Source organism: Symphalangus syndactylus, chromosome 16 (genome assembly GCF_028878055.3).
Source record: "Symphalangus syndactylus isolate Jambi chromosome 16, NHGRI_mSymSyn1-v2.1_pri, whole genome shotgun sequence".
NCBI lineage: Eukaryota > Metazoa > Chordata > Mammalia > Primates > Hylobatidae > Symphalangus > Symphalangus syndactylus.
The window spans coordinates 55,028,932-55,051,655 of record NC_072438.2 but is presented as its reverse complement, the minus strand read 5'-3'; the positions used below and the strand labels follow the sequence as shown (position 1 = coordinate 55,051,655).

Genomic DNA, 22,724 nt, shown 5'->3' with positions numbered 1-22,724 from the left:
ACTGGTCTAGGTATTTGCCAAGAATTGATAAACAAAAATGATCTCTGCCTCCATGAACCATATATGGTATACATGCATGCGGGTGTGTGTGGGTGTGTGTGCCCACATGCAAGGGCATGCACACGAGTGGAGGGAGAAGAGAAAGTTGGCATAATAATGAGTTAATTATATGGGATGCTAGGAGGTGATAAGTGCTATGGAAAAGAGAGTGTGGTTAAAAAAAAAAGATTAGAAGCTGGGGGAGGGGCTGAGTCAAACTTTTCACTGAGGAGGTGACACGAGCAGACTTGAAGCAGGTAAGGGATTCGACATATGGCATCTGGGGCAAAGAGCGCCTCAGCAGAGGCAGTGTTTTCTCGTCTGTGGTGGGAATGTGCCTGAGGCCAGGAGCCAGGGAAGCTGAAATGGAGTGGGGTGAGGGAGGAGATAAGGCCAGAGAGGTAAGTGGGGGAGCAATAGACATTTTGGCTTTTACAGGAAATACCTGGAGAGCCCCTGGAGGATTTGAGATGAGGTTTGACATGACTGAATTACATTTTAAAAGGATCACTTGTGGCTGTGTGGGAGTGAGGGTTGAGGCAAGGAAGTGGTTAGAGTCTGGATATATTTTGAAGGTAGAATCAATGAGATTTATTTACAGATTGGTTAGGTGTGTATGGAGAGAGAGGAAGAGAGTGAGTGAGGGAGAAGAGATACCAAGAATAACTCCAAAATTGCTATTAGCTGAGATGAATGAAGCAGGTTTGCAAGATCAGAATTGCGGCTTTGCACAGGTACACTCTGAGCTGTCTGTTTAATATCCAAATGAAGACACTGAGGGGGCAGTTTGGTATGTGAGTCTGGAGTCTCCAGACATATAACAAATGGTTTCTAAGCCATGAAACACTGCAAGAGTGTAGACAGGGAGGTGGACCAAGGACTGGGTCCCGGGACACAACAAATTAATAGCTACAACACTAAACTTAAGAAACCCCTTGTGGAACTGATAAGAGGTATGGAGGAGAAAGAAGGGAGGGAAGGTGACAAAGAGAGACAGATCCAAATACTAACACATGGAATTAAGGGGTTGTCACTTCAGATCCTGCATTCATTAAAAAGGGTTACAAACTTTACTAAAAACTCTCTCTCCCCCCAATACCTACAGAACTCCTACAAATGAGTAAAAGAGACACCTCAATATAAAATCAGACAAATGATTTGAAAGAGACTTCACAACAGAGAATATCCAAATGGATGCACTTGGACATTGGAAAACAATACAAATAAGAAACTTTTGAGAGCCCATTTACCATTGGATTCCAATAATGCAACTGTTAGATCTTCAATATTGTCATCAGGTTCCTGAGGCTCTGCTCATTTTTTCAATTTTTTGTCTCTCTGTTCTCCAATTTAATAAATTATATTGCTCTCTTCGACTTCATTGACTCTTCTGCCATCTTCAGTCAGCTGTTGAATCCATCAAATTTAAATACTTTTTTCAGTTCTAAAATTCCTATTTGGTTCTTAAACTTATTTTTTTCTACTCTCCTATGGACTTCTATCTTTCCATTCATAAGAGTGCTTTATTTCATGTTATAACAGCTGCCTTAAACTTGTAAGTCCAACATCTGGATCATATTGGTGTTGACATCTTTTTTCTTGAGAATATATCACATTTTCCTGGTTCTTTGTATGCCAGGTAATTTTAGATTAAATGCTGCACATTCTGAATATTATAATTTAGACTCTAGGTCTTGTTAAAATATTCTGGAGAATGTTGATTTTTGTTTAACAATAAACCCATATAGGTTCATACTGAAAGTTTTCTGCCATCTTCTGTGGCTGTGGTTCCCAGTTGTTTTCAAAGGGTTATATTATATTGGATCAAGCTTATCATGTACTGCTCAGTAATCTGTGTCTTGGCCAGTGGTTTAAATTCTACTTTAGTTCCTAAAGCCTCTAGTGTGCTGCTTTGGGTCTGTCCTGAGTATGTAATCTTAGAGCTTGTACTAATTAACACATACAATAAAGGGATTCCTTCTGCTTTGTTCTCTCTGGTTCCCCCCATCATGCCCCTGTCCTCTGGCCAGAAACAAGGGTTTTTCTTGGAATTTTAGTTCCACCATTATTACTATGGAGTTCCCACAACTCAGGCCACCCTCAGAACAGAGAGTAAATAGAGAAAAATGCAGATGACCTCCAGTCTTCAAGACTGCAACGGCTCTTTTCCCATTTCCTTTGCCCCGATAGAGTGCTTCCATCAATTTTAACTGTTGGCACCACTTGCTAGCACAGCTTACCTGAGGGCTTACCCAAGACAAGCCATGAGAGAAAACGTAAAAACCTGGGGATTTCCCGACATTCTCTAGCTTCCAGGAACTCCTTTTTCTGATCTTTTGGGTTTTTCCTCAAAGTTTATCTGCCAGAGGGGCCTCTGTGACAGCTCTTCTGAGTGCTCTCCCTTGGCTCAGCATAAAGAAAGAAGAGGGGAGAAATGAGTTCACCCTTGTTTGGGTCTTTTCTCCAGGTTTGACTCCGTCTTCAATCCTACTGTTACCCCCCACCCCACCCCCAGTGTTCTCAGTTGTCTTTTACATTTTGTACAGAATTTTTAGTCAGTGGGAGAGGCTTCAGTGGGCTTATGCCATTTTGACTACACTGAAATCCAAAACTGCATTACTTTAAGAGCTCCAAACTGGAAACACAACTGTCCTTGAATTAGAATGGACAAACTGTGATATATTTATACAACGGCATGTAACAGCAGCAATGAAAATGAACAAATTACAATGACATCAGCGACATGGGTGAATCTCACATTATTTTTGTTTAGTGACTAAGAGAAAATCATTTTTAGCTTTCAAAGAAAAAATTACCCTCAAAGAAGAAAAAATACAAATTGTATGGTTCTACTTATATAAAGTTCAAAGGTAGGCAAAACTAAATTACAGTCATGTGTCGCTTGACACAGATACATCCTGAGAAATGCATTGTTAGGTGATATTACAGTCATGTGTCGCTTGACACAGATACATCCTGAGAAATGCATTGTTAGGTGATATTACAGTCATGTGTCGCTTGACACAGATACATTCTGAGAAATGCATTGTTAGGTGAGTTCACCCTTGTGGGAACATCAGAGTGTACTTACACAAACCTAGATGACTGCCCACTACACACCCAGGCAATATATAGCCCTAGGCTACAAACCTGTACAGCATGTTGCTGCACTAAATATCGTAGGCGAAAGTAGCACAATGGCATTTGCATATCTAAACACAGAAAAGGTACATAGAAAGGTACATAGAATGGTAAGCATTTGCATATGTAAACATAGAAAAGGTCGGGAACACAGCGCAGAAATCTGTTTTAACAGCCCTTCGGGTAATCAAGTTTAAGAACTCTACTGGAGACTAGCTTAACTCTTTATTTGGTTGTGCCTGTTATTTCTTTAAAGGTAGTTTAAAACTGGCATTGTACTCAATCAATACTGTCAATTCACGGTAGATGGAAGGTGGGGTGGTGGTGGGGGGCATTCAAGTATCAATAAAGGATACGATATGAAGGACTACAATGATATAGTTTGGTAAAGTTTTAGAATATTTATAAACTCTTTCCAGAACTAAATGGCTTTTTTTTTGTAGCAGCAGAATCCATCTAAATAAATCATGGTAGTTATGAATTCAGACTTAAGAAAAAGTTACTGTCAAGCATAAATGATTACAATTTTAGAAGGAAAAAGAAACAAAGACATTATCTTCAAATTCAAGTTGCTGACTACCTATTAAGTACTTTTTCTTCTTTATAATTTATTATATATTTCTCAAATTTCAATATGTATAGAGGCTGGGCGTGGTGACTCATGTCTGTAATCTCAGCACTTTGGGAGGCTGAGGTGGGAGAATCATGTGAGCCCAGGAGTTCGAGACCATCCTGGGCAAAATAGTGAGACCCCATCTCTTAAAAAAAAAAAAGTTTTTCTCTTTAGGAAACTAAAAGTCAATAGTCTGTGGAAGTACAACAGCAGGTAAAAAACACAACAGCAGGTACAACAGTGGGTAGATCACATGAAGTCAGGAGTTTGAGACCAGCCTGACAAACATGGTGAAACCTGGTCTCTACTAAAAATACAAAAATTAGCTGGACATGGTGGCATGCGTCTGTAGTCCCAGCAACTTGGGAGGCTGAGACAGGAAAATTGCTTGAACCTGGGAGGCAGAGGTTGCAGTGAGCCGAGATCATGCCACTGCACTCCACCAGCTTGAGCAACAGAGCAAGATTTGTTTAAAAAAAAAAAAAAAAAAAGTATAAATTGTAAAAAACCAATTAATGTTATAAACAATACAAACAATCCATATGATACTTTTATCAAGAAATATCTAAAATCAGGAATTAAGATAAATGCCAAGCTTTCAATAGCAGTTAATGTATACTTCTGTGCAAAAGCAAACTCATGTCAACATTTTTACATAAGAAACATTTCTTATTTAAAATAAACATTTTCTCATTAAAAAAAAAAAAAGACCTTCTACCCTTCCACTTAACATGTTATAACCATGTTAAAGACAGTACTTCAATATTTCCAGATTATGGGATTGCAGACAACTATCACTTTTCACCTTTATACTTTTTAATATTTTTAGTTTATGTTCTACAGCAATGAATTTCTATTACTTTCGAAATCAGAAGAAACAGATTTTTTTCTTTCTTTTAAAGAGAAAACATTAAGATGACTTAATGTAGATAATTTGTTTCAAACTGGCATTCAGTTAACATAGTTTTAACCAATTTGTATTATAGTAAATAAGGCCAATGAATATAACCGGTTTCATTTTCAGGCTGGTAAAGCAGAGGGCCATTTAGCCACCCAAGACTTATATTTAGGATCATTCAAAATACATTAGTGGTTGAACCTCCATATGGGTTTTTCTGTTGCACTGAGTATGTAACAGGTTTAAACTTATGTATTGATTTATAATACAAATATAGTGACATTTAATTTTAAATGGCTCTTCAAGTTTTTAGACTGGCTTGAGAGAAAAAAACAGAAGGGTGTCTTTTTTCCCTCTCATCAGTATTAATCTAATTGTCACATGTAATATTATTTTAATTGTAATTATTCTAATTGTAACATGTAATTGCAAAGCAAATATCTCCTAAAGGAATATGGAGAACTCATTAAACGGTGTACAATTCTTGATTTTTCCATCCATACAAGGAAAGATGCATGTGATCACCTAAATATTTGCATTTGGTATGAAAATGCAATTAACTGTCCCTCTTGGAAACTCGTAATAGCTTTTTGCTTGTTTTTTTCTAACTAGATATCATATATAGTTATGATCTAGGCAAATGCTAGCTTTTTATAACTAGGTATCAATTCACAGCAGGTGAAAAAGTTCCAAGAACAAATCAAGTTAGAGTAAACTATACATTTCCTTCAAGTAAAATCCATATATGAAATAACTCTGACAGAGAAATATAAGACATAATCCGACCCCACGAAAACTAAATCTGAAAGGGCAATATGATTTGGGTTTCCGTGTTTAAAGAAAAACTCAACTAAGTAATTTATTAAAACCAACTTGTAGGCAACTGAGAGGAAAAAAGGAATCTTACCATATCCAGAGATTAATTAAACACTTAAAAAAAGAATATAAATTTAATAATAAACATTATGGTCAGGCTGTTTATTAAGGAGGCAACCACATATACAAGTTCGGCTATAGAAATGTTTGCAAATCAAAAGTCATGTGATCTAAAAGGACCATGCGTAACATCAAAAATGGACACCTGTACATTCAATAAAAAGTTAATTTAAACATACATAGTCTAGATCATTCTAGAGTTATACAAACATCTGGGGCCACATATGTATCTAATTTTCTTTCAAAAAAACTTTTTTTTTTTTTTAATAAAAGTGATGTATTGAGATAATTGTAAAAAGTATCTGACAATTATGAATGGTCCCCAGTTTTACAAAATGTGATTTCCAGGATACGAAACTGAAAAAAAGTCAACTCTTCAGAGAGTGTTTTATATTGTACAAACAAGTTTTGTAGAAAAATGATCCAGCAAATGCTTGAGTTAAGAATATTTATATTTTTTCCAATTCTTTACACTTTTATTAACACACTTACAAAAAATAACATTCAAACACTGAGAAAATTAAATAACTTTGGAAGCAGAGCTCATTGTTTTCTGCTTACATATAAGTGACAATTCTGGGCTGTTGGCACAAAATAATCAACATTCATAAAACCCTTACTACTATATATCAAACATAAGTTAAAATCATAGGCACTAGTTTATCAAATCCACATTTCTTCTGTAAGACTAACCACAGTAAATCCTTAGATTTTCCCAAACAGAAAAACTGCGATATACAAAGGCTTTCTAGTAAAAAGGCAATTTTTCTCTTTAAGAAACTAAAAGTCAACAGTCTGTGGTAGTACAACAGCAGGTAAAATAATACTTTACCAAACTCAGATCCAAAATACGTTTTAACAAGTGATGAAATATTTTAATAAAAAAAAAAATAGACTTTCTTTTCTGATGCAGCCATTTAAAAACAAAGTTAAATAACCTGAATACTCCTTTTGAAACTGATTATCTAACTTAAAAAATGTAATGTGTTTCATAATAGGTAAAATTCCTTCTAATTATTAGATTGCAGCATATATATTTTTTGAAATGTTGCACTGAAAACTGAGACTTGTTTTGTTTTGTACGTGGTTTTTAAAAGAGACAGTAGCTACTTCTTTCTTTTACTTACTTAGACATGAGATACACCCCTCCCAAAAGAAGATGCTTTATCTTCCTCTGAAAAGCAACATTTTTTAGTTCATTATCATGTAGAATTCTGGCGCCATCCTTTCCTGACCCACCCCATCACCCTCAAATTCAAAGATAATGTTTCTTCCTTGCATTATACACCAAATACATAGTACTGGCAGTTTAAATCTCCAGCTGCTTGTGCTAAATGAATGACTCTCCACTGGTCAAGCTGACAGACTACCATGGTGTCAGTCATGACAGAATGGAGGTCCTGGTTTTAAGTTTTTATCATTCTCTCAACCTATCAACCTTAATGCTGTCCTGAATATCAAGCCTTCTATTTCTCCCAATTTCTTTTGCCAACTTACGGAATGTCTTTGATTAACAGGAAATGAACTTATGTTCAAATCTCTAAAAGCTTTTAGATGACCTAAGTGACAATATCTTAGAGCTGTTCAAATTAAGTATTTAAAAACAGACCTCATAATAAAAAATGAGAGGCCTGCTATAGAAGGAAGTTTTACTCTGGTAATAGTCTGATAAAACCGAAATAGCCGATTTCAAGGATATATTAAGAGCCATTAGAGAGCAAGTATTTATCAGGTTAGAGTTATATGTAGTAGGGTTACCAAAAATGCAAAAATTGATGTAAGGCAGAATCTAAGTCAAAAGGAAAAGAATTTTCAATAGATGTTTTATACAGTTACTCAGTTTAAAGTGGATCAACTTAAGTAGGATTTAGCAGGCTATATTTTCCTACCACATAATAGACCGTTATGCCATGTAATAGCAACAATACAACTGTCATCACCAGAGATTTTGTAGGTTAAGTGCATAGATTTTTTCCCCCTCTCTCTCATTGCATGGTTTTGTTCCAGGTTGCAAGCACTGAGGTGGTGTTGTATCAAGAATAAAGACACATACTACTTGTTCTTTCCTATCATGAAAACCTGCTAATAGAAAAAGATCTCGTAGTTCTGTAAAGATAACAGCATGTGAAGAAGTTGGCTTCAATAGCAAAGGCCATCTTTCCTGAGCCAGGAACTATAAAGTTTAGAAAGATTGTACAACTGATTTTAAGCCCTTTTGGCAATCAAAACAAACACAAAAGTTTGATGTGTCAATGCAACATGATGGATGCATGCTGTAACACTATCTGGTGGTGGTGATATGTGAGCTACATCCAAAACTTAAGATTAAATGACAATTTTTCTAATGAACCTGCAAACATAATTTCTGAAATTCTCCTAAATTTAGTAATGTTTCAAATCTCTAGCCCAGGTTTCTTTCCTCCCACCCCCCAATCTCAATCTGTAGTTTCCTGGTGTACTAGTGAAACACTTTAGATAATTAGTCAGAATATTAGTTCTCATTAACACAAATATTTATTGATACTATTTATACAGTAAATTAGGTTGAATGTGAAGTTTTGGATAGCCTGAATTCACCATTTTCTTGTGCACAAATGGGCATTTTTCTCATTTACAAATGGGCATTTCTCTTTGGCATCCATTAAGTATTTGCCCAGATATTGGCCTCTGTCAAATATTTTTAAAAAATCAACCTAGTTTCTATTAAACAAAACTAAAAGTGATTCTATGGAGAGTGATTGTATGATTACCAAACACATCTGATGTTAAATGTCATTAAAGTGCTGTTTGATGATCTCTGTCGGTTTGTGCTAATTAAGACAGAGAGGGCTGGGATTTTATAAATCCCAAGAGTCTTATCTGAACAGTCTGCATATAAAAGTTGTTTTTTAGCCTGGTGAAGGGTATCCATGAAGCCGTGGACCTCTGCATTCTTGTCTTTGCTGGTCAGTAACAGCCATCTTTCCAACTGTCATCTTTCATGCTACCATAGGTTTTAGGAGCTGGCAAGGATCTGTAATAAAGCAATTTTGTAATTAAAATTTGATAAATGTCTTTATGAAATATTACCATACTATCTCACACATATATTAATTACTCTTCAGGTGCCATCACGATCCCATGGAGGCTGTACCAAGGCAAAAGCTCTAAATAGGTACTAGTACAACCTCCCCACACTCTGCATTTTCACAACTTCCAAGTTTTACTGGGCACCAGATGACTTCCCATTTTGTTAACATAGCTCTTAGATCAAAGAAAGGAAAAGATGGTCTCACCTTTTCCAAGCACACAGATAACCAACCTTATCATTTACTTATTATTTTGAGAGGCAGAATGATGAATGTGGTATTAGAAGCTCAGTGTCAGCATCACTAGAAAGGCAGTATGGTGCAGTGATTAAAAGAGCTCCGAAGTCAGACATACTTGCAACTCATAGTTTTATAAGCTATGTGGCTTTAGGCAAATTACTTAATTCCATTACATTTCAACATCTTCTTTTGAAAAATAGAAATAAGAATACCTACTCATTTAATGTTATGAAGATTAAACAAAGCAAGCATTTACTTATTTAGCACAGTGATACTTCCAGTTTAATTATATTTGACACCAAAGTTTACTGATGGCGGTAATCCCATTCTTGAAAGGTTACAGATGCATCATTCCCAACCTGTCTGATTCAGAATCATCTGAAGATTAAGCAAACAAACAACAAACAAAAAAACCAGCACCTGTAATCCCAGCATTCTGGGAGGCTGAGGCAGGCAGATCACTTGAACTGAGGAGCTCCAGACAAGCCTGGGCAACATGGTGAAACCCCATCTCTACAAAAATTAGCCAGGCATGGTGGTGCATGCCTGTAGTCCCAGCTACAGGGGTGCTGAGGTGAGAGGACTGCTTGAGCCTGGGAGGTCAAGGCTGCAGTGAGCCGAGATTGCACCACTGCACTCCAGCCTGGGAGACAGAGCAAGACCCCGTCTCAAAAAAAACAAACAAAAACAAAAACAAAAACAAAACAAAACAACAACAAAATACCTAGCACACCCACAGATTCTGGGCCTCATACCAGATCCACTAAGTTAGACTCTCTGAAGGTAAAACTTAGACCCTACATTTATATAAATCTCAGATAATTCTGAATTGTAGAATAAGGGTTTGAAAACCATGCTTATAGATTATACTCAGACTTGGTAGCTAGAAGTTTTATCTTAAATATCACTCTATATTCTAATATACCTTTATCATCTTTATTGAATATAATTCTATTCAAAATGAATGAATATCACAATCAAATTGAGTGGCTCTAACAATTTTTTTTCTAGGGGTCCTCTGAGATGCTTAATCATGTCAGGCAACTGGACAAATTTAACCTGAACCAAACTGGTAAAAGTCCCAAATGAGGATTTCTTAAAAACAATGTAGTAATGTTTTATTCAAATGGTACTAGAACTCTGGTGGGAATCCACCATGACTTTCTGTTTACTATCAAACATAGGGATGAAGCTAATTCATTCCAATCTATCCACTTTCAGGTACTCAAGAATGCTGAAACAGAACATCTGCCACTTACCTGCGAACAGGCTGTGCAAGTTTGCTGCGAGGCACTGGTATGCCCCCAGCAGAAGGGGCACTGGGTCTGGGCAAGCCACTTCTCATTGCAGTTGTCCCTGCGGGTCTGGTTAGAGTAGCGCTGTTGATATTGCTGGGAGGATTTGCTGAGACTGTGTTCTGAACCATAGGAGGCCCAGGTGAGGAGGTGGTTTGTGTGAGCTGTGTTATTTCTTGGCTACCAGGAGAACCAGAACCATGGTTACTAAATGCTTTCACTGGTTGCCGAAGAGCCAAAGGAGATGGTGCTGCGGGGGAACGGAATTTGCCTGGAGAAGGTACTGTGGAATGGCAAAGAAAAACCAATTTTTGAGTGGAAATCTGTATATATGAAACCACTGCTTTAAATTACAACTGATGATTGGGCACTAGCACATGTGTATTCAGGAAACTTCACAGCAATGCAAATAAACGCTATTCCTGGGCTACTAAAAGAAAAAAGGTAACTGAGTTCTAAATAACCAAGTACTTAGAGGATTACAACTGTCTTTGACAACAGTATTTTAAATAGGCCAGCTTGGAATCCATAATACTAGAAGAGAAAAGGCGCTGCAGGATTCTGTCTCACTGTAGTAACTAATCTGGGCCACATGTGAACAAACATTCTAGAGGTGAAAAACAGGTTGACTACCCAATTGTTGTCTAGAATTTGAAACATATTTCCCCCGAAAAGAAACATTCACGTAAACATGTATCAAGTATCTGGAGGCTCTATGTCCAAATCCCATATTATTGACACTGTAACTAAAAATTTAGAAACTAAAAATCATTTTTAAAAAGTGCTTCCATTGCTGTGCTTCACAAAGCACAACATGATGAAAAAACAAACAAAAAGGCAGCCGGGCATGGTGATATGCACTCATAATCCCAGCTACTCAAATCTGAGGCAGGAGAACTGCCTGAACCAGAGATGCAGAGACCGCAGTGAGCCGAGATGAAGCCACTGCACTCCAGCCTGGGTGACAGAGCAAGACTCTGTTTCAAAAAGAAAAAAGAAGATCAGGCGCAGTGACTCACACCTGTAATCCCAGCACTTTGGGAGCCTGAGGCGGGCGGATCACCTGAGGTCAGGAGTTCGAGACCTGCCTGGCCAACATGGTGAAAACCCATCTCTACTAAAAATACAAAACTTGGTCAGGGGGGGTGGTGCGTGCTTGTAGTCCCAGCTACTTGGGAGGCTGAGGCAGGAGAATTGCTTGAACCCAGGAGGCAGAGGTTGCAGTGAACGGGGATCGCACTACTGCATTCCAGCCTGGGAGACAGAGTGAGACTCTGTCTCAAAAAAAAAAGGAAAACAGAAAAAAGCTTATGTCCACACAAAGACTTGACTACAACTTTGTAACAGCCAAAGATTGAACAAAGCTCTAATGTCCATCAACAGGTGAATGGATAAACAATTTGTAGCATATCCACACAACAGAATACTGCTCAGCAGTAAAAAGGAGTAAACTACTGATGTATACAACAAAGATGAATATCAAAAATTTTGCTGAATGAAATGAGTGCCGGCCACAAAACAATCCGAGTGTACACACACACACACACACACACATACACACACACACACATTGTAGAATGTCGTGTTATAAAGAAATTTGAGGAAAGTCATATCTAATTTATGGTAACAAGAAGCAGAACAAATGTTTGTTGGAGGTTGGGAGCAACCTTGGGAAATTCTACCAAATGTTTAAGAATGAACACAAATTCAACATAATCTCCATCACAAAATAGGAGAGAACATGTCCCAATTCATTTTATGAAGCCAGTATTACTGAGATACCAAAACTAGAAAAGGACAGTACCAAAAGAGAAAACTTCGGATCAATATTGTTTACAAATATAGATGTAAAAATCCTTAAGAAAATATTAGAAAATAGAATCCAGCAATATATAAATAGATTTATATGCCATGACTAAGTAGGATTTATTCCAAGATGCAAGGTTGGTTCAACATTTGAAAATCAATCAGTGTAATCCACAGTAACAGGATAAAGAAGAAAAATCACAGAATCGTAATAGTGGACTCAAAAAAAGCATCTGACAAAATTCAACAGTCATGAAAAAAGTTCTCCGAAAAATAGAAATAGGGAAAATTTCCTCAACCTCACAAAGAACATCTACAAAAACCCTACAGTTAACATTATACTTAATGAAGAAAGATTGAATGCATCTCCCCTAAGACCAGGAACAAGACAAGAACATATGCTCTTACCACTAGAAATTCTAGCCAGTGCAATAAGCAAGGAAAAAAAAAAAAAGAAGAAGAGGGAGAAGGAAGGAGGGAGAAGGAGAAAGAAGGAGGAAGGAGGGAGGAAGAGGAAGAAGAGAAAGAGGAAGAGAGAAGAGGAAGAAAGAAGAAGAAGAGGAGGAGGAAGAGGAAGAGGAAGAGGAAGAAGAGGAAGAGGAAGAGGAAGAAGAAAAAGAAGAAGAGGAAGAGGAGAAGAAGAGGAAGAGGAAGAAGAGGAAGAAGAAGAAAAAGAAGAAGAGGAAGAGGAGGAAGAAGAAGAGGGAGAAGGGGGGGTGGAGGGGGAGGGGGAGGGGGAGGGGGGGAATAGTAAAAGGCACAGAGGTTAGAAACTGTCCCCATGATTGTCTACACAGAAAATCCCAATGAATCTACACACACACACACTTCTAGAAATAATAAGTGAATTCAGTAAGGTCACAGAACTGGATAAAAATACAAACACTGATTATGTTTCTATATACCAGCAATGAACATTAGAAATCAAGATTAAAAATACCATACCAATTACACTGCTCGAAAAGAAAACCACTTACATATAAATCTAATCTCAGTCAATATAAGTTTGCTGTAAAGAGAAAACGAGTAATAAATGTGTAAATTGTTAGTAAAATGTAAAATCTTAAACAAATTGTAAGGCATTCTTATCTGTGGCTTTCTTATCTAAAGAATAGGCCTCTGTTAGCCTGCCACAGATGAGTTTCCTGGAAAGATATTAAACAATGCCACTCAGAACAGTCTCCTAGGCTTTCCCTATAAATTAACTCAAAAGTAAATATTAAGTTATTACCCAAAATGTATTACCCAAATTGATATTGACAAGTTATAATTTCTCTTTACTCTTTTTGAATACCAAGAATTACACTCAAGTCAGACATAATGTGAAGGAGAGCTATCTGCTCTGAGCAAAAATTAGAACTCTATTTATAAAAATGACATGACTAAGAATCCTAACCTTAGTGTCTAAGTTATCTCCAAATTAGGATGATGGGTAATAGAGAATTTGTATCTTAAAATATTTTTTCTTTTAATAAGTATTTAATAATTGTGCTGTTTGTTTTCTAATTAAGGTTTCTATAATTCAGGCATGCACTTAACCCTAAAATGAAAAAACTGAATAAATTATACATATCTTTTTAGCTTGATATTCACTGAATATAAAATGTTTTATAAAAATATATCCAACATGTACCTAGCAATACAAAAGTTAGATATTCCAAGTTGTCTTCACAGAGCAGTCTTCCTTCAAACTACAACTTCCCTTAGCTGCATAATTTATAAAAACTATAAATGCCCAGTAAGTATATAGTAATAAAAATAAACACATTGCCAAACACTGGTCATCATGACCAATGGAAAACATCATTTATTAAAACACATATGAATTCCATTATTAACAAATGAAGGACAAAAATATCTCCTTGTCAATGCTCCCTTACTATATTGTCATTTCAATTATTCAATGGTCTCTACACTATCAATGATAATCACAATTTACTGACACAGTAAGTATTCAAAAATAAGTTCTGGCTGCTAAAGAACAAAAAGATGAATTAAATATGATTCTCTCACTACAGAGTTAAAGAATCCTTGTAAAAAAAAGTTATTACTGACCATGTACTCTAACCCTCTCACTTCATGGACAAGGGAAATTACCACAACCACAGAAGTCAACTGAGCAAATAGGAAAGTCAGGATGTCGTGTTATAACTGAACTGAACCCAGGTCTCCTGATTCCCAGATCAGTATTCTTTACCAGGAACCAAAAGAGAAACATCTCTGGGGGTAGAAATTAAAGTGTCATTACCAACATTTTTTTTTTTTTTTGAGGCAGAGTCTCGCTCTATTGCCCAGGATGGAGAGCAGTGACACAATCTTGGTTCACTGCAACCTCTGCCTCACAGGTTCAAGCGACTCTCATGCCTCAGCCTCCCAAGTAGCTGGGACTACAGATGCACGTCACCAGGTCTGGATAATTTTTGTATTTTTTGGTAGAGACGGAGTTTTGCCACGATGGTCAGGCTGGTCTCAACCTCCTGACCTCTCAAGTGATCTGCCCATCTCAGTCTCCCAAAGTGCTGCGATTACAGGTGAGCCACCGTGCCTGGCCAAAGTGTCATTATCAACACTTTAATTTTCAACCAGACTCAGAAAGTTTATTTGTGGGATTACTATCCTAGGCAGGTTTTATAAGGTATGACTCCAAAGCATATAAAAATGTCAACTGCTGACAAGTAACCATAAAAAAAAGACATAGAAACCTTTTATTTCTTCTTCCATTAACGTACATGACTATTATTTTTGTAAGCATACAAAAATTTTGTTAGTTATTAGAAAAATGTATTAAACGTAAGAGGCAGAAAATGCCCCGAGAATAGGGCTTCAATATCTTTTCTTCCATAAATACAAAAGGATATATACGAATGCATAAGCTACCAGCAAACATTTACAGCTTAATTTTCCAATTTACTCTAAATAGAAAATAACTTTGGAACTGATCCTCTTCAAGATAATTGCCCCAACCTCAATAATGACTTTTAGAAATAAACTTTTTAAAAAGAAATATTTTTATTCAACTGAAAACCTTAGCCACCCTTTGGGTGCCAAAGCTGAGAGACAGAGAAAGAGAGAGGGAGTGTGCGTGTGTGTTTGTATGTATATATACAAACATACAATACAGGAACTATTAAGATTCATTAGATATATCCACCCCGGTAGGGGAAGTTTTTAACAAAATAGCCATATTTCCAAAATTAGGGAATTGATTAGGTATCAAAATATATGATATGAAGAGACACATTAGTTTTAGTACACAGTATAAACAGCTGTACATCTATACCTATATAACTTACTGTATTTTAGTTTAATAAATTAACATATAACTAACCTTAGAGTGTCTAGTGAGGAAAGCGGAAAAATGTCAATGTCAAGATTAAGAAACATAATTATGAGGATTCTTGAAAGATGGTACCGGCATTGGTGTAACTTACGAATTTCCTCAACTCTCTCCATAAAAACATACAGAGTAACTAGGAAGGTCAAACCAAAACCCATTTACAACAGCTACAATAAAACCAGGTGATGGAGTATCTCCATGAGCCCCAAAATACAAGTGGGTAGTAAGAAGCCACTGACAACTACAAGACCATATGAATTATCAGCATCTGTGCAGAAGGAAGCAGAGGAATATCTCGATGTCCTGAAAATTCCAAAATAACCAACAAGTACTCATACAAAAAAAAATGCTGAACAGAAGCTGAACTGGGAGGAATTTGCACACTCCAATAGTGAGTGAGTACAAGAGGTCTACTGTAAGGTCTAAGAGGAACATGAGTGGCTATGAATTCTTAATATTAACCAGCCAAATCCCTCTCCCAGGTAAAACTTCATGCTAAGGAAAAAAACTCAGAAGATAATCCAAATAGAGCAGAACAGGGACATTCCAGATAAAGGAAAATGAAGTCCAGATAAAAGCAGAGAAGAGTTCAAAATGCTGCTAGGACAACTGGATATCCACGTACAAAAGAATGAAGTTGGACCCCTATGCTTCACACTATTAAAAAAATTAACTCAAAATGGATCACAGACCTAAATGTAAGAGCTAACCCTATAAAGTTCTTAGAAAAAAACACAGGAGTGTTTGTTTTTTGCATTGTAAATTTTATTCCTGATGTGGTACAGATTTCTTCCATCCCCAAAATGAATCACATGCTGCCCTGGAAAGACCTAGGAAACTCTCCCACCATCTCTAGGGAAGTAGTGAGAAAGGCAGATGCTGAGGACTAGGAAGGCTTTGAAATTTCCCAGCCTAATTATCCTCCCCTTCTCAACAGGGAGAGCTGTTCCCTATTATCCCTCTCATCCAGTCATCCCTTAAACACACACACACACATACACACACACTCACTAGTTAAAACAACAACGACGAAAAAACACCAGCGAAACAAAATTGCATCAAGTATTCACGGTCAGGGGTCCTAGGCTGGGACTTGGGGTTATGGGTCAGCAATGTAAGAGGGAAGGGAAGAGGAGGAGGAAGAGGAGGAGCCATCACTGTTTCTGCTATAGGGCTTCCTTCCTTGCTGCATTCTGCAGCAACTTTGTCGACCTTGTCTGCTGACAACTGCACATATTGAACCACTAAGCCCTGAATGAAGATGTGAGGGTATTTATCAGGGTCTGTAATGCTGATGTTAGTTAATCTGATGTTGAGATACTGATCCACAGAATGGAGGGGTCCACAGATATGCAAGTCATTCTTGAGTTCCAGGTCCACATCCTTGCCCATAGGGATTGAAAAAGGAATAGAAGAGCATGGTCCTGGTGCTGCTGCTGCAGGCCGGTGGGGGAGGAGGGCAGGATACTGCAAGCGGAGCTGGACCTGGGGAAGGGAGGGGCTGCAGAAAGCTCCAAGTACCGAAGGGGAAAGAGCAGCGGATTCGTGTCTGGGAAGAGCAGGTGGGGTAGAGGGGAAGGGACAGGAGTAATGACTAAGGTTAGGCACTGATTTCTTATGACACCATGAGCATGACCCATAAGATAAAAAAAATGATACTTCATCAAAATTAAGAACGTTTGTGCTTCAAAGGATACCATAAAGAAAGTGAAAAATCCACTGAGTAGGAGAAAATATTTACAAATCATGGATCTGATATGGGACTTGAATCCAGAATATATAAAGGAATGTTACTACTCAATTAAAAAAAAAAAAAACTAAAAAAACAGAGACAAAGAATTTGAATACACATTTCTCCAAAGAAGATATACAAATGGGCAATAAGCATATGAAAAGATGCTCAACATTAGTCATGCAAAATAAAAACCACAACGAGCTTCCACTTTACAACACTTCACCAGGATCGCTAAAATAAAAGACAAGTGTTACTGAGGAGATGGAGAAATTGGAACCCTCACACAGTGCTGGTGACACTGTAAAATGTTGTAGCCACTCTGGAAAAGTTTAGCGGATCCTTAATAGGTTAAACATAAAGCTACCATATGATCCAGTAATTACACTAAGTATATAATCAAGAGAACTAAAACATGTCTGTCCATGTAAACACTTGTGTATGAATGTTCACAGCATTATTATTATTATTATTATTTTGAGATGGAGTCTTGCTCTGTCGTCCAGGCTGGAGTGCGATGGCACGATCTCAGCTCACTGCAACCTCTGCCTCTCCGGTTCAAGCAATTCTCCTACCTCAGCCTTCCGGGTGGCTGAGATTACAGGCGCCCACCACCACATCCAGCTAATTTTTGTACTTTTAGTAGAGACGAGGTTTCACCATGTTGGCCAGGCTGGTCTCAAACTCCTGACCTCAGGTGATCTGCCCACCTCGGCCTCCCAAAGTGCTGGGATTACAGGCGTGAGCCACTGGGTCTGACCACAGGATTATTCACAATAGACAAAAAGTGGAAACAACTCAAGTATCCACCAAGTGATGAATGGATAAACAAAATGTGGTACATCCACGCAATGGAATATTTGGCAATAAAAAGGAACAAAGTACAGTTTATGTGTCACTTAACGATGGGGCTATGTTCTGAGAAATGAATCGTTAGGCAAGTTTGTCCATGTAGGAACATCAGAGTGTACTTACACAAACCTAAGTGATTTAGGCTACTACACACCTAGGCTATACGGAATAGCTGATTGCAGGGTCGGAGGAGGTGGAGATGGTTAATGGGTACCCAAAAAAATAGAGAAAGACCTACTATTTGATAGCACAACTGGTGACTATAGTCAACAATAACTTAATTGTATATTCTAAAATACCTTAAAGAGTGTAACTGGATTGTCTGTAACACAAAGGATGAATGCTTGAGGGGATGGGGACCTGATTCTCTGTGATGTTATTATGTCACGTTGTTTGCCTGTATCAAAATATCTCATGTGCTCCATAAATACACACACCTACTATGTACACACAAAAAATTTTAAAAAATAGTCTATGGCTCCTAGGCTACAAACCAATACAGCATGTTACTGTACTGAATACTGTAGGCAACTGTAACACAAGGGCATTTGCATATCCAAACATATCTAAACATAGAAAAAGTACAGTAAAAATGTTATAAAAGACAAAATATGGTACATTTGTATAGGGCACTTGCCATGAATGGAGCTTATAGAACTGAAGTTGAGTGAGTGGTAAGTGAATGTGAAAGTTTGCAGTAGGGTACACCCTACTGCAAACTTTATAAATACTGCACACTTAGGCTACACTAAATTTATTTTTCTTCAATCATAAATTAACCTTAGCTTACTGTAACTATTTTGCTTTATAAGCTTTAACTTAAAAACTTCTTGACTCTTGTAATAACACATAGCTTGTAACACAAACATGTTGTACAGCTGTCCAAAAATATTTTCTTTCTTTATATCCTTATTCTGCAAGTGTTTTTTAATTTTAAATTTTTATTTTACTTGAAAAAAATTTTTTTTCTTTTTTTTTTTTGCTAAAAACTGATAGAAACACACACATGAGCCTGAACCTAAGCCTATACAGGGTTAATCATCAATATCACTATCTTCCACCTCCACATTTTGTCCTACTGGAAGGTCAATGATGTTACTAGGTGACAGAAATTACCACCATTGTACATGCGATCCATTGTTGACTGAAATGTTGTTTTTTTTTTTGTTTTAGATTTTTTGAGATAGGGTTGTCTTGCTCTGTTGCCCAGGCTGGAAGTGGTGCAATCACACCTCACTGCAGCCTCAACCTCTCAATCCCAAGCAATCCTCCAACCTCAGCCTCCTGAATGGCTGGGACCACAGGTGCATGCCACCATGCCTGGCTATTTTATTTTTTCTGATGTAGTCTCACTATGTTGCCCAGGCTGGTCTCAAACTCCTGGGCTCAAATGATCCTCCTACCTCAGCCTCCCAAAGTGCTGGCATTATAGGCATGAACTACTGTGCCTGGCCCTGAAACTCTGTTACGCAGCAAATGACTATACTGATAACATGCTACAAAATGATGAACTTAGAAAACATTATGCTAAGTAAAAGACGCCAGTCACAAAAGATCATATATTGTATAATTCCATTTATATCAAATGTCCAACATAGGCAAATCTAGAGACAGGGTAGATGAGTGGGTGCCAGGGGCTGGAAGAAGTGAGGAATGAGGAGTTCTATTAATAAGTATGGTGTTTCTTATGAGGGTGATAAATATCTTCTAAAGTAAGACAGTGGTAATGGTTTCTCCCTCTGTGAATATACTAAAAAACACCAAATAGTACACTTTAAGAAAGGGTAATTTTGAAAGTGGAGAGAGGGAATAAAGGAAAGAAATCTCAGAAAATAAGCAGCCATGTTTCTGAACACTTCCAAATACAAGAGAGAGCTATAGAACCATAAAATTAGTAAGTCTTAAATCAAGCTCTCTAAGTGTTTAGAAAAACCAATTTCATGGAAAAATGTGCAACAGAAAAGGACCGAAGTCAAATCGCACATAAAGTTATTACAAGAAAAAAAAAGAATAAATAAAGAGTAGAGTAACACTTCTACAAGAAGTGAAATATTACCAGAAATCATGGTAAGAAATCATACACACAGAGATGAAATTATCTAATATTTCACATTTTAAAAACATTTTAATATTGCTACAAGATACGAAAGAATAGCATAAATCAGAGTGAGAAACACTCGGAAATGAGCTGATGGAACTCAGGAAGGAATCAGCTATAAAATAAATCATTTTAAGACGAAGTCTAAGGAGAAACATAAGAGTCAATATACACAATACATAATGTTGTAAGAGAAACAGACAATGAAAACAAACTTTTATAGAAGAAAAAAAATAATTCAAGAGAAGGCAACAAATATAGAAACAAGAAACGAACCTCGAACATGTGCACAACAGGAGTCCCCACAAAAAAGAAAACCAAAGCAAGAGAACAGAATATAAACAACCATAATTCAATAAAACTTTTCTGAAAAACAAAAAAAGTTTGCTACCCTATAATGAAAGAACATACCCCGAATCTGGGAAAATCAGCTCAGAATGATCAATACTAAGACATATTCTAGTAAATTATTATAAAGAAAAAGAAAATATCCATTGTACATCCAGATAAAAAGACCAAATGATTATAACAGAAACAATTCTTTATTCCTGCAGAAGGTGGAGTAATACATTTAAGTTAAAGAAAAAGTGAGCCAAAGATTTCATATCTAGACAATGACTTTCAAGTATGAAAACAAGAGATAAGCTATCATCAACATGCAAAAATTGAAAGAATGAATACTGTTCTCATAATTCCTTAAGGAATCTATTACAGAATAAGCTTCAGACAAGAAAAATGACTGATGAGACAATGACATATAAACTGGCATTAAGCATCAAATATATATTTAAACGGAGAGCCTAAACTAAATGAGGTATGCGAAGGAGAAAATAGTATGTAACAGGTATGTGACAATGTAGATATAGCTTAACTTAAAAAAAAAAAAAAAAAAAGAGCATAACCAACAGTTGTAAAAATTGTTTTCAGTAAACATATTGTATGTTATGCTAATGTTATTCCAAGAACACTTTATGTGAAATATGGGACAAAACAAATTATTATGATATTCTAATTCTATGTGTTGCTAAGAAATAAGATTCTCAGGATGAGAGAATGCTACAAGAGGTTAAATAATTGCCCAGAATCTCTGCATTTAATCTTAAAAAAATATACAAACACAAACCTACACATATGTTTCCTAGCTCTAGTAACTAAAAAGACCTGGAAACAATGACCAACCCAGTAGCAGTAAGTATAGCCAAACACACAGATTTTGGTCTTGAAATACCATTGCCTACCAAAAGCAAGCAGGACGTTTTGGAGAAATGCCTGACTCCAGGTCTCTGGCAAGAAATGCACAAGACCAGCCAATCTTGTCATACCAGTTAGCAAGATGGTATTGAAGACTACTAGAGTTGTGTCAAAAAGACTTGGAAGCCAACTTGTAGAGGCTTCCAGCAAAGTTGGAAAAACATCTAGAATGACCTGAAACGTATTAAAAAATATGTTTCATCTGTAATTTCATAATGAAAAACATTTTTTAAAACTGGCCACCTTTCGGCCGGGTGCGGTGGCTCATGCTTGTAATCCCAGCACTTTGGGAGGCCGAGGCGGGCGGATCACGAGGTCAGGAGATCGAGATCACGGTGAAACCCTGTCTCTACTAAAAATACAAAAAATTAGCCGGGCGTGGTGGCGGGCGCCTGTAGTTCCAGCTACTCAGAGAGGCTGAGGCAGGAGAATGGCGTGAACCCGGGAGGCGGAGCTTGCAGTGAGCCGAGATTGCGCCACTGCACTCCAGCCTGGGTGACAGAGAGAGACTCCATCTCAAAAAAAAAAAAAAAAAAAAAAAAACTGGCCACCTTTGGAAGGTGCCACGTTGTCATTTTTTAATTTTGTAAACTAGTAAATAAAGGGAAAGAACAAATATTTGGTCTGAATTTCCTAAAGAAACTACCACTGGGTGACCAAATAAGGAAAAAATTATCTTTATACAGTACTTTGACAAATAAAAAAAGGAACACTGGAATTAAAATTCCCAATTCTGTAATAACTAATGAATTATGAATCTAGGCATTATACATCAATGACTGCTAACATCATGAAAAGAGGAAACCCCACTTTATGCACCTTTGGATAAAGAAGCACCACTACCTAAGCAAAAAAAAAAAAAAATAGTTTTGCAAAAAATAGCAAAACAATTTAATTAATTGCCTAGATCCAACTATCACTTTATAGAAAATACAAGGGAACTTGCTAAACAAAGCCATGAAAAAGTAATCAGCAAAATCCAGCCTGTAAGAACCTCTGCAGAACAAATGATCTGGTGGTTTCTTCAAAGAAACAAACAACAAGAGCGAGAGAGAGAAAAGAAATGGAAGAAAACTATAAAGTAAGAGAAACTTAAAAAGACATATCAAAAAGGCAAAACTAGTTTCAAAACGTGGATGATAAAACTATACAAAAAAGGACGTGACTGCTACAAAAGTTCAGAAGAGTAGATACTTTTTGGGGAGGGGTCAAGAGAGGGTTGTGTTTGGAAGCAGACAGGTGGATGATGTCTGAGGTGCCAAGTTCTAGTCTCCTGATATAGATGGTAGTTACAAGGGCGTTTGCCTTATAAGAATTAATTCAACTGTGTATTGGTTTTCTGATTTCATGTTTTATTTTAAAATAGCAAAGTTTAAAACCAGATTTATAAATCAGCAATCATTATAAATTTATTAATC

General features: G+C 36.9%; 1 protein-coding gene and 1 pseudogene across 2 annotated transcripts in view; both read right to left on the bottom strand.

The window, feature by feature from the left end:
* Nucleotides 1-5,640: 5,640 nt before the first annotated feature.
* Nucleotides 5,641-22,724, bottom strand: part of SLAIN2 (SLAIN motif family member 2) — an 84,261-nt gene continuing 67,177 nt past the window's right edge. For both annotated transcript variants that reach the window (XM_055245630.2, XM_055245629.2), the window contains 2 exons: nucleotides 10,195-10,513; nucleotides 5,641-8,640 (listed from right to left, as the gene is read on the bottom strand). In XM_055245630.2, the coding sequence (XP_055101605.1) occupies nucleotides 8,574-8,640; nucleotides 10,195-10,513 (386 nt within the window). In that variant the 3' untranslated portion in view covers nucleotides 5,641-8,573. The remainder of the gene's footprint in view (nucleotides 8,641-10,194; nucleotides 10,514-22,724) is intronic.
* LOC129464423 (U6 snRNA-associated Sm-like protein LSm2) lies at nucleotides 16,528-21,922 on the bottom strand (annotated as a pseudogene).